We start from the raw sequence: 13307 nt of genomic DNA on the forward strand, positions 1-13307 counted from the left end.
ACCACGAGATTGCAAGATCCTCAAGTACGTTGTTTCTGGCCTGCTGTTGGGAATGCAAGTTTGCTGATAATATGCCATGGTTTGATTTGCCTGTGTATATTGCCTGGGCTCACCCATCAAGAATAGGCACTTGAGTTATGTCCAGGAGGGCTGCTGGTGCCAGCAGAACTAAACCCCATGACGGGTCAGCGCCTCTGGGGTCAGGGACAATGTTGAAATGCTGGGGTAAGGGTGTACCCTCCTGACAATTATACCGAAAAGTGAAAAATGAATTATACCTTTAACAGGAGGCCAGAAACTAAAGTAACTGATATTACCTGATGTCAGGAGCCTACAGGTTTGATGGTCTCCACTTTGCCCCATTCGTCGTTGAACTTCACCTTTAGCTCAGTCAACAGCACTTTCAGCTCCGAGTCAGAAGTTATGAGTACAAGTCCCACTCTGGAGACTTGGATATGAAAATCTAGACTGATACTTCAGTACAGTGCTAAGGGAGCATTGCATGGAGGTGCCATCTTTCAGAACTGACGCTAAACTGAGGACCTGTCTGTCCTCTCTGATTCCATTGAGCCATAGAAAAGTTACGGTGTAGAAAGAGGCCAGTAAGCCCATCATGTCTGTGCCGGCCAAAAAATAAACTAATCGTTCATTCTAATCCCACCTTCCAGCACCTGGTCCGTAGCCTTGCAGGTTACAGCACTTCAAATGTAGATCCAGGTGCCTTTTAAATGAGTTGAGCATTTCAGCCTCAACCACCAACTTAGGCAGCAAATTCCAGACACCCACCACCCTCTGGGTGAAAAAATTTTTCATGTCCCCCCTAATCCTTCTACCAATCACCTTAAGTCTATGCCCCCTGGTAATTGACCCCTCAGCTAGGGGAATCAAGTCTTTCCTGTCTACACTATCTAGGCCCCTCATAATTTTGTGCCTCAATAAAGTCACCCCTTAGCCTCCTCTGTTCTAAGGAAAACAACCCCAGCCTATCCAATCTCTCCTCATAGCTGCAATTTTCAAGCCCTGGCAACATTCTTGTAAATCTCCTCTGCACTCTCTCCAGAGCAATTATGTCCTTCCTGTAATGTGGTGACCAGAACTGCACACAACACTCCAGCTGTGGCCTAACCAATGTTTTATACAGCTCCATCATTACACTCCTGCTTTTGTATTCAACACCTCATCCAATAAAGGAAAGCATTCCATATGCTTTCTTGACCATCTGGTCCACCTGTCCTGCCACCTTCAGGAGCCTGTGGACATGCACTCCAAGGTCTCTCAATTCCTCAACCCCTCTCAATAACTTCCCATTTATTGAGTATTCCCTTGCTTCGTTTTCCCTCCCCAAATGCACTACCTCACACTTTTCCAGATTGAATTCCATTTGCCACTTCTCCACCCACTCAACCAAACCATTGATATCTTTCTGGAGTTGACAGCTATCCTCTTCACTGTCAACTATGTGGCCAATTTTTGTGTCATCTGCAAATTTCCCAATCATGCCTCCCACATTTAAGTCTAAGTCATTAATATATACAACAAACAGCAAGGGCCCCAACACTGAGCCCTGTGGAACATCACTGGAAACTGTTTTTTATTCGCAAAAACATCCATCGGCTCTTTGTTTCCTGTCACTGAGCCAATTTTGGACATAAAAACAGATCCCACATACTATTTTGAAGAAGAGCAGGAGAGTTCTCCCTGGTGTCCTGGTCAATATTTGTCCCTCAATCAACATCACTGAAACAGATAATCTGGTTATGATCACATTGCTGGTTGTGGGAGCTTGCTGTGCGCAAATTGGCTGCCACATTTCCAACATTACAGCAGTGACTACACTTCAAAAATTGGCTGTAAGGTGTGTTGGGACGTCCTGAGGTCAGGAAATGAGTTGCAAAGATGCAAATCTTTCTCCCTTTTATGCTAACTTTGGGCTCGGAGCTGTCCTAAGGTGAAATAGAAAGCAACCATGATGCTCCTTTCACAAAGCTTTTAGAAGACAGGAAGGGGAATGGAATTGGATGCAGCTGCCAGCATTTCAAGTTGAAACACTGACTGGAAGGGAAATAACGAAAAGGAAATCTTCAGAAGCAAACTGTCCAAGCCAGCTATCCCGAGGGATATGGGTGACTGCTTGCTCAAGGTGATCTAAACATTGGAGGGCTTGCCGGTTCGAGGCAATGAACAGCTCTCCCATTTTGACTACTTGGCCTCTCGCAAGGAGATGAGTTTGTGCTGGGTGCACTTCCTGGGATGGGGTTGTCAACCTTCCAGGATGGCCCAAGAGGCTCCAGAAATGAATGATTAATCTCCAGGATACTGCGGCCAGCAAATTCCAGAAGGAAACCAAAGGACCTTTTAAAAATTGAGCCAGTTGTCCAGTGAAGGGGTGTTCGTAGTGCGGTTGAAAGACTTGGTAATCAGCCCAGGAATCCTTCCACTGCCTCCCCACTATTCCCCAAAGAGAAAAAAAATATGTGTGTGCGTGTGTGTGAAGATACACTTTAAAAAAAAACTGGCTGTAAAAATATTGGACATAGGGCAAAGGGCTGGTTGACTGAGACTCATCCAATCAGGTGACGAACAGACTGCTCCCTTTCCGATTGGCTGTGGTAAGGCAGGGCACTGCAAGGATGGACATGTTGGGTAACCAATGGTTGGGGGAAGGGGAGGTGGTGCAGGATCATTAAAGGCAGGATGTCATGTGATGAAACCTCCAGGAATATATCCAACCAGAGTTAGTAACCCTACCCATGGCTGCAGTGTTTATTGAGAGTGGATTACTGTGTATTTGAGGGCCAACACTGGGAGCATCACACAGCTGTGGTAGGTTGCTTGCTAACGGACAATGCAGCTCAGAGAACTGGACCTACCTTTAACTCGCGCTAGTGTCTGGCGAATATTGAATAATATTCACTGCCCTATAAGAATTCACTGTATCGATTTTTGTCTGATAATCCTCTTGTGAAGTGCTTCGAGACATTTTACTCCTTTAAAGACACTATATAAATGCAAGTTGTTGTTGATAGAAGTCAGTGCAAAATTGTAAATGAGGAAAGGCGGTTGGCCTTTCAGCTTCTCCTGGACTTCCAGTTAATTTTACAAACCCAGCTGAAATGTCATCCTGACCTGGTCTGATGCTCAGTGTTTGAAAGCCTGAGAGGTCTTTTGGGACTTGTTGGGTTAAACCAAAAACACTTGCGCTCTTTCCAGCTATTTTGGTGTGGACCCAGGCCATTTCATCAATGTCACAGAGACCGCAGGCCACAAGCAATCAATTCCTTCTTCCTGGCACCAAATCTCCAAAATCCGGAAAATTGACAGGATGTGGGACAATAAAATTACATCAATGCTGAAATACACTGCATGCATGTGAGTGAGAGAATTTGAAAGATTGTGTGCAAAAAGAAGAGTGTGTGTAACCATGAGTGTGAGTGAGAGTGTGTACTTGCATTGCCTCTGTGGCCTCACCCCTCCCTATCTCTGTAATCTCCTCCAGCCCCACAATCCTTCGAGATCACTGCGCCCCTCTAATTCTGGGTTCTTGATCATCCCCAATTTTAATCGCTCCACCATTGGCGGCCGTGCCTTCAGCTGCCTGGGCCCCAAGCTCTGGAATTCCTTCTCTATCTTGCTTTATTCCTTTAATACACTCCTTGAAACCCACCTCTTTGACCAAGATTTTGATTATCTGTCCTAATATCTCCTTGTGTGGCTCTATGTCAAATTTTTCTTTATAAGCTCCTCCGAAATGCCTCGAGACATTTTATTATGTTAAGAGTGCTGTAAAAATGCAAGTTGTTGTTGGCTTGCGAGTGCTCACATGTTTGAGTGCAAGTGTCTCTTTGTGTGTGAGCGCTTATATGTTTGTGCGCACACATGCTCACGTATGGGCGTGCATATGTTTGAATGTTATCATTTGTCCTGTTCATTATCCACGTTCTCACACGTTTCTGCTGTTTGAAAACACCTTCTCCCCCTCAGGCATTGCTTGCCTCCCTCAGTGACAGCTGCGATTGCCCCTCTCTGTGTATGAGCCCATGCTGTGGGCTTTCTGAATGCAGAAGACATTGTAGCTGAGTCTGATGCTGTCCTCATCCCAGGTTGTCATCTAGTAGTCGAGGTCAGGAGACCTGGCTGGCAAGAAAGCTCCTGGGTTCAATTCCCAGGCAGTCAATAATAGCTGGGACAATAGTAGGAGATGCTACAATTTCTCTTACTGTCCCTTGGCTAAGGAGCACTGGAAGAAAACAATGTTAGCTGGGGTCCTTGCACCTAGCTGTTACTCAGTGACTTCTGTGGCTCAGCAGGTAGCTCTGCTTGGTTCCCTTACCTAAGGAAGGATATACTTGCCATAGAAGGAATACAGCAGAGGTTCACCAGACTAATTCCTGGGATGGTGCGACTGTCCTAAGAGGAGAGAATGAGGAGCCTGGGCCTGTATTTGCTAGAATTTAAAAGAATGAGAGGTAATCTTATTGAAACTTACAAAATTCTTACAAGGCTTGACAGGGTAGATGCAGGAAGGACGTTTCTCCTGGCTGGGTGGCGGGGGGGAGGTCTAGTACCAGGGGACACAGACTCAGAATAAGGGGCAGGCCATTTAAGACTGAGATGAGAAGGGATTTCTTCACTCAGAGTTGTGAATCTTTGGAATTCTCTACCCCCAGAGGGCTGTGGAGGCTCAGTTATTGAACATGTTCAAGACAAAGATTGATACATTTCTAGATATTAAGGGATATGGGGATAGTGCAGGAAAATGGAGTTGGGGTAGATGATCAGCCATGATCTAGTTGAATGAGGGAGCAGGCTCAAGGGGCTGTATGCCCTACTCCTGCTCCTATGTTGTCTCCAAGTCAGTAGGTTGTGGTTTCAAACCCCACTCCAGAGCCTCGAGCACAATCTAGGCTGACGCTCCCACTGTGCTCAATGGAGAGATCTTTCAGATGAGGTGTGTTAAACCGAGGCCCAATCTGCTCCCTTGGGTGGGTGTAAAAGATCCCATGACACTATTTTGAAGAAAAGCAGGGGAGTTCTCCCTGGTGTCTGAGCCAATACTTACACCTCCATCAACATCACTGAAACAGAATAACAGGGTCATCTCATTACTGTTTGTGAGAGATTGCTGTGCACAAATTGGCTGCTGCACTTCCTACATTAAAAAGAAAGAAAGAAAGACTTGCATTTATAGAGCCCCTTTCAAAACTTCAGGATGCCCCAAAGTGCCGTACAGCCAAAGAGACAAATCAGCTCTCCGACTTGAGTATAAGAGCTGAAGACTAAGTAAATCTGGTTTCCTTGGAATTTTTGCCAGAGGGTGTTTGTGGTTTTCTGGTATTCCATCATTTTGATAGGCAATAGAAGAAATCTCCACATACACTTGACACATGGTGGCTGGAGACATGTTTACTACAATCACATGTTAAGCAGGCCCCATTTCCTCAATAAAATAAAAGCAAAAAACTGCGGATGCTGGAAATCCAAAACAAAAACTAAAATAAAAATAGCTGGAAAAACTCAGCAGGTCTGACAGCATCTGCGGAGAGGGGCACAGTTAATGTTTCAAGTCCGTACGACTCTTCAACAGAACTAAGGAAAAATAGAAGAGAGGTGAAATATAAGCTAGTTTAAGGGGGGTGGGACAGGTAGAGCTGGATAGAGGGCCAGTGATAGGTGGAGATGGCCAAAAGATGTCATAGACAAAAGGACAAAGAGGTGTTGATGGTGGTGATATTAGCTAAGAAATATGTTAATAGGTGACATTAAGGGTAGAAAGCAGGAGGAGCAGGGTACAGATAGCCCTATCACCACCATCAACACCCCTTTGTCCTTTTGTCTATGACATCTTTTGGCAATCTCCACCTATCACTGGCCCTCTATCCAGCTTTACCTGTCTCACCCCTTAAACCAGCTTATATTTCACCTCTCTTCTATTTTTCCTTAGTTCTGTTGAAGAGTCATTCGGACTCGAAACGTTAACTGTGTTCCTCTCCGCAGATGCTGTCAGACCTGCTGAGTTTTTCCAGGTATTTTTATATTTGTGTCCCATCTCCTCAATACCGCCTTTAAATCTCAAGTACGCACACTGGTAAAGGCAACCCCTGTGGGGTCAACAGCCTGCCAGGCTGAGGGATGAAGTCACCGTGTGTCCCCAAGTATTGATCCCCCCTCCCCCCAATACAGGAAAGGACCACGACCAAAATGCATAAACCCGGCTTGTATTCTAGCACAGGCCTAAAGGACTGAATGGCCTCCTTCTGTGCTATGTCATTCCATGATTCCCTCGGGCTTTGAGTGTTGAAGACTGATCTGATCGAGATGTTTAAAACATTCCAAGTCTTCAAAAGGGTAGAATATGGAGAAATGAGGTAGGGGAGTCAAGAGCGAGGGGGCTTAATCCTAAAATTAGAGGCAGGCCATTTGGAGTTGAAATCAGGAAGCAGTTTTTCTTCCATACAAAGTGTAGTGGGAATCTAGAATTCTCTGGCCCCAAAAGGCTGGATATACTTTCAAGACTCAGATCACTAGATTTTTGTTCAGGTTGAGTACCGAAGGATATGGAGCAAAGGAGGGTAAATGGAGTTGAGATGCAGCTCAGCCATGATCTGCCTGAATGGGGGAGCAGGCTCATGGAGCTGAATGGCCTCCCCCTGTTCCTAACTGCCCATTCCTGACTTTTTTGTCTGTGGTGTGATACCATCCTGTGGTATAAATGGGGCAAACTTAGCTTTGCCAGCACTTCAGAGAGCGTGCCACCATTCACTGTAACCGTCTCGAGCACCAACTTGGAATGTCCAATCTGGGGGAATTAGGGAGCCACCTAAAAGGGGCCTGTGCTGGGTGACACACAGAGTGGGCAGGAGCCGATGAAGATTCTTAAGAAATGAATTCTCGGGGTGTGGGCATCACTGGCAAGGCTGGCATGTATTGCCCATTCCTCATTGCCCTCGAAAAGGCGGTGGTGGATCTTCTGGGATTGCTGCATGGTAGCAGTTTGAGACAAATGAGTGGCTTGCTCGGCCATTTCTGAGGGCAGTTAACCACATTGCTGTGGGTCTGGAGTCACATTTAGGCCAGACCAGGTAAGGAAGGCAGATTTCCTTCCCTAAAGGACATCAATGAACTAGATCGGTTTTTACAAGAATCTAACAGCTTCATGGTGACTTTTTCTGGCTGTTAGTTTTTTTTCTTATTTCAAGAGTTTGCTGACCAGCTTAAATGAAAAGAAGGAGTGCATTTAAACTTAGAGAGGAGGTGGCACTGCTGTAAAGTTACGAGACTGGTAATTCAGAGGCTCAGGATAATGCTCCAGGGACCAAGTTCAAATCCCACCACGGCAGCTGGTGGAATTTAAATTCAATTAATAAAATCTGAAATTGAAAGCGAGTCTCAATCACGGTGAGTGTGAAATGATCAGATTGGTGAACCTGATGGGTTTTTTTTGTGACAATCTCCTTTCGAGGGAAATCTGCTTCCTTATCTGATCTAGCTGACAGACCTGCAGCAGTGCAGTTCGCTCTTAATCCTGAAATAACCTGGCAAGCCTTTACAATTGTACCAAATCGCAACGAAACAGTCAAAAAGTAAAGCTGGACAGATCAACTTAGGCACTGGACCTGCACCAAGAAGGCAGCTCACCATCACCTTCTCAAGGGCAATTAGGGATGGGCAATAAATGCTGGCCCAGCCAGCGACACCCACATCCCATGAAAGAATAAAATCACAGCTCAGCAAAACACTTCACAGCCAATGAAGTGCTTTGGAAGTGTAGTCACTACTGTAATGTAGGAAACACAATTTGTGCACAGCAAGATCCCACAAACAGCAACAATTTCAATTTATGTTAGTTGGAATAAATGCTGCTTTTTAAGTGATGTTAGCCAAGGGATCAATATTGACCCAATAGTCCCATGAGGATCTTTTACTTCCACCTGAGGGGGCAGAAAGGTTTAACATCTCATCTGAAAGGTGACACTCCCGCAGTCCTGTGCTGAGAAATGTCACCATAGCAATGTGGTGTCTCAGATGGGGCTTTGAGCCCATGGTCTGATTCAGATGAGAATACTGTCCTCAATGGAAAGTTTTAATTGAAAAATTAAAATCCAAATTTAGGGTGGGCACTTGTGCCATTATGTTGGAAACAAGACAGGGAAACTAAGCAGAGAGCTGCCATAATATTATTCACCTGAATACTGTTGCTGGACACTTCAGGCTCCACTGTGGTGCTAAGATGTGAAGTGTGAGCATTTTGTGCAGTGCTTATATGATGCCAGGCCAATTGAAGTGACTCTGGATAGGACTCTGTCCTTCCAGGAACATCTGAACAAAACAGCAGCAAAAATCAAAACCAGAAACAACCTACTAACCTGGATCTATGTGGGGCGCTGCTGCCACAACACTCCGACCTCAGCACTTGCCCTATCATACTCACAGTGGAGTACTGTGCACCTGTCTGCCAAAGGTCATCACGCACATATCTTGTTGATATTCAATTGAATGCAACAATGTGCATCATAACTGGAACCCTCTTCTCAATACCTCTCCCCTGGCTCCCTGTCCTTGCAAACATCACGGAATCACACAGTGCAGAAGAGGCCCTTTGGCCCATTGAGTCTGCACCGACACGTGAGAAACACCTGACCTACCTACCTAATCCCATTTACCAGCACTTGGCCCCATAGCCTTGAATGTTATGACGTGCCAAGTGCTCATCCAGGTACTTTTTAAAGGATGTGAGGCAATCCGCCTCCACCACCCTCCCAGGCAGTGCATTCCAGACCGTCACCACCCTCTGGGTAAAAAAGCTTTTCCTCACATCCCCCTTAAACTTCCTGCCCCTCACCTTGAACTTTTGTCCTTTTGTGACTGACCTTTCAACTAAGGGGAACAGCTGCTCCCTATCCACCCTGTCCATGCCCCTCATAACCTTGTACACTTCGATCAGGTCGCCCCTCAGTCTTCTCTGCTCCAACGAAAACAACCCAAGTCTATCCAACCTATCTTCATAACTTAAATATTTCATCCAGGCAACATCCTGGTGAATCTCCTCTGCACCCCCTCCAGTGCAATCACATCCTTCCTATAAGGTGGCGACCAGAACTGCACACAGTACTCCAGATGTGCCCACCCTAAGGTTTATTTACAACTCGAACATGACCTCCCTACTTTTGTAAGCTGTGCCTCAATTGATAAAGGCAAGTGTCCCATATGCCTATTTAACCACCCCACTAACATGCCCCCCCGCCTTCAGAGATCTATGGACACACACGCCAAGGTCCCTTTGTTCCTCAGAACGTCCTAGTGTCATGCCGTTCATTGAATACTTCCTTGTCAAATTACTCCTCCCAAAGTGTATCACCTCACACGTTTCAGGGTTAAATTCCATCTGCCACTTATCTGCCCATTTGACCATCCCAAGATGGTAGCCCAAAGCACTCAACCTCACTGTTAACCACCCGACCAACTTTGTGTCATCTGCAAACTTACTAATCCTACCCCCCACATAGTCATCTATGTCGTTCATATAAATGACAAATAATAGAGGACCGAGCACAGATCCCTGTGGTACACCACTGGACACTGGCTTCCAGTCACTAAAGCATCCTTCTGTCATCACCCTCTGTCTCCAACAATTAAGTTAGTTTTGAATCCACCTTATCAAATTACCCTGCATCCCATGTGCCTTTGCCTTCTTTATAAGTCTCCCATGTGGGACCTTGCCAAAGGCTTTGCTGAAATCCATATCAACTGCATCAACTGCACTACCCTCATCTACACACCTGGTCACCTCCTCAAAAAATTCAATCAAATCTGTTCGGCATGACCTTCCACTGACAAAACCATGCTGACTATCCCTGATCGAACCTTGCCTCTCAAAGTGGATTCTCTCCTTCAGAACCTTCTCCAATAGTTTCCCTACCACTGATGTGAGACTCACTGGCCTGTAGTTCCTTGCTTATCTCTACAACTCTTCTTAAATAGCGGAACCACATTAGCTGTTCTCCAGTCCTCTGGCACCTCCCCTGTGGCCAGAGAGGAATTAAAAATTTGGGTCAGAGCCCCTGTGATCTCCTCCCTTGCCTCCCTCAGCAGTCTGGGACACAAATCATCTGGACCTGGAGATTTGTCCACTTTTAAGCCTGCCAACACCTCCAATACCTTGTCACTCCCTATATCAATTTGCTCAAGAACCTCACAGTCTCTCTCCCCGAGTTCAATACCTTCATCCCCATTCTCTTGGGAGAAGACAGATGTGAATTATTCATTCAACACTCTACCAATGTCCTCTGGCTCCACCCATAGATTGCCCCCTCGGTCCCTTATGGGCCCTACTCTTTCCCTGGTTATCCTCTTCCCATTGATATACTTATAGAATATCTTGGGATTTTTACCAGCCAGAGCTTTCTCATATCTCCTATTTGCTCTCCTAATTGGTTTCTTAAGCTCCACCCTGCACTGTCTGTACTCCACTAATGCCTCTGCTGATTTGCTTCCTTTGTACTTGCTAAAAGCCTCTCTTTTCCTTCTCATCATATCCTGAATATCTCTGGTCATCCATGGTTCTCTGGGCTTGTTACTCCTTCCTATCACCCTCGAGGGAACATGTTGAGCCTGTACCCTCCCCATTTCCTTTATGAAATCTGTAGATTTCCCCACAAGTAGCTGTTCCCAGTCTACCTTGGCCAGATCCTGCCTTATTTTACTAAAATCCGCTCTCCCCCAATCCAAAACATTTTTTGCAACACTACACATCTGCTGACATAAACCCACAAGCTGGTTAAGGTGAGGCTGTACTTCACTTACCATGACGACCTTCCACCTCAGCGCCCTATACAGACCCCCCTTCCTGAGCAAGATCTACCAGCAGGCACCCTCTGGATCAAGGAATGGGAAACACGGGAAGTCACTAACAAGTCCCTTGTGACAAACCCCCATCTGTCGAATGGGAGGTTTTGAGCTACCAAGGTGACAGTGGTCCTTACTAAACATGTTCAGGCCAGGCCAGAGCCCCCGAGCAGCCAACCTCCACCGCTGGGGTCTCAGTACAAACCCTTTGAGCACCTGTGGAGAGACACAAGCAATGCTGCACATGACTAAGGAGTGTCCCCCTCTACAGACTAAGTGGTGGACTAATAACAGACTCAGTAAATGTGGAGGCTATCACTTGCGTTCGCTAAATAAAACAATGCAAGTGAGTAGCAAATAAAGATGTAACAATGTATTGAGTAATCCCATTTCTGTTCACTTTAGAAACACACAAGGCACAAAGACATCTTTATTTCTGATGGAAGGTCATCGACCTGAAACGTTAACTCGGTTTCTGTCTCTACAGGTGCTGGCTGACCTGAGTGTGTCCAGTATTTTCTCTTTCTGACTCGCAACGTTGGGACAGCTTTTGCCTTGCTCTGACTCCCAAATCAAACCGTGGTGTAACGTGCACAGCCCGCCTGCTACCAACCTTCGCTTGGTAACAGCCGTGGCAGCGTAAGGGTTACAATATATCTATGAAAAAAAGGTCAACGCCAAAGGCACCTCCCCTCCAGAGGGCTGGTTATTTGTAAATGCATCAGAGGAGAGAGGGCGGAGTGATCCCTTTTGTAGATTTCATTCTGTGAGACGGTTTCCGTATCTGGTTAATTTCAACGCACCTCTGGTCAATTTCACCCACGCTGCATCTCAGGCGATGGCAAGCTGCAGGAATGGCTAAAACCTACCAGCTCTATATGGTCTTGCTGTTCCTGAACATCAGCACCGGGGCCGGTAAGTGCTCTGAGGAGTTCACCTGCTGTGAGGGGTGGGGAGGACGCCCGAACCTTGTTCTCTTTGAAAAAAAAATGATCTTTAAGCGTCTGAATCGTTTAATTCACATCTCGATCCTCGCAACATGGCGCCTGGAATTGGATACAATGTTGTCACAAGGGTCTGATTGTCTCACTGGTAGTCTCTCGTGATCTAAACCGAAATAAGAGAAAGCCAGTGAGCTGCCTGGATTTGCAGGCTTTTTTCTACCGCTAGCCACCCGCACGTCGGGATCATTTGTTGATCGGTGTCGCTTTCTCTTTTGTTTACATCTTGTCAATTTCGCTTCTGTTTCTTTATGTATGTTTCACCGCCCGGTTTTGCCTCGATTGTTGCGCGTTTCCAGTATTGATGGCGCTTCTGGGGGGGGGGGGGGGGGGGGGGGGACCTTGACTTTAATGATTCGTCTCCCCCCACCCCCCTTACACACAAACAAAAGCGACAGGTATTTGAACGATTGGCTTTGTCCGGGCTGGATGAAGCTGTTTATCGAAGTCCCCGATCGCAATGAACGTCCTGTGAAAAGCCCCTTTTTCTTTCCCTCCCCCAACCAGTTCTGTGGAAGTCTGCACCCAAGCCGGACTTTCCCAGGACGTTCATTGACAGAGAGAAAGAGAAACGAAGTTGCCAGTTTTTCATCAATTCTGAATGTAATGAGCTTAGGTGGTGCCTGGCGGACTTAAATCAGAAGCGAGGCTTTCAGTAAATACACTGCTATATTAATCTTCTTGTACCCTCCCTCCCTCTCTCTGTGGATGATCCTGAAGTCGGAATGCGTGTCCTGGTCTGACCCGAGATATTTAACTGTACGGGGGGTGGGTGGAAATAGTTGGGCACCGATTTTTTTTAAACTTCTTCATGTCTGTCTCCCTTACTGTGATTTAAAGGTGCCTGTGGCCTTTGCCCACTCTTGTTGTTGTTGTTTCCGGGCTTGGGCGATGAGTGTTTGGGTACAGGAGCAGCAGAGCTCGGTCTGATTTGAGGGCCACACTCGTGTGTGCGTTCCCAGCAGGCAAGGGAGGTCATGTTGAAGAGCAACCAAGCCTAAGGCTGGCTGCTGCTGTATTTTTGGAAAATAAGAGACCAGGAATGTTGAGGTCCTTTGTACCATCCCAGCTTAAACAAGTAACACTGCACAGCACACACACACAAACACACACACCGCACATCAAACACACACACTGCACATCACACTCACACACACTGCACATCACACTCACACACACTGCACATCACACTCTCACACACACTGCACTGCACGTCACACACACTGCACGTCACACACACACAAACACACACACTGCACGTCACACACACTGCACGTCACACACACTGCACGTCACACACACACAAACACACACACTGCACATCACACACACACACACACTGCACATCACACACACACACACACACACTGCACATCACACACACACACACACTGCACATCACACTCACACACACACTGCACATCACACTCACACACACACTGCACATCACACTCACACACACAC

At 46.4% G+C, this 13307-nt stretch overlaps 1 protein-coding gene across 3 annotated transcripts in view; it reads left to right on the forward strand.

Moving 5' to 3' along the window:
- The first annotated feature begins 11588 nt into the window (after positions 1-11588).
- Positions 11589-13307, forward strand: part of LOC121273233 (activin receptor type-1B-like) — a 151916-nt gene continuing 150197 nt past the window's right edge. For 2 of the 3 annotated variants that reach the window (XM_041180251.1, XM_041180253.1), the window contains exon 1: positions 11589-11757. In XM_041180251.1, the coding sequence (XP_041036185.1) occupies positions 11697-11757 (61 nt within the window). In that variant the 5' untranslated portion in view covers positions 11589-11696. The remainder of the gene's footprint in view (positions 11758-13307) is intronic. The other variant, XM_041180252.1, reaches the window with a different exon arrangement.

Source organism: Carcharodon carcharias, chromosome X (genome assembly GCF_017639515.1).
Source record: "Carcharodon carcharias isolate sCarCar2 chromosome X, sCarCar2.pri, whole genome shotgun sequence".
Classification (NCBI taxonomy): domain Eukaryota; kingdom Metazoa; phylum Chordata; class Chondrichthyes; order Lamniformes; family Lamnidae; genus Carcharodon; species Carcharodon carcharias.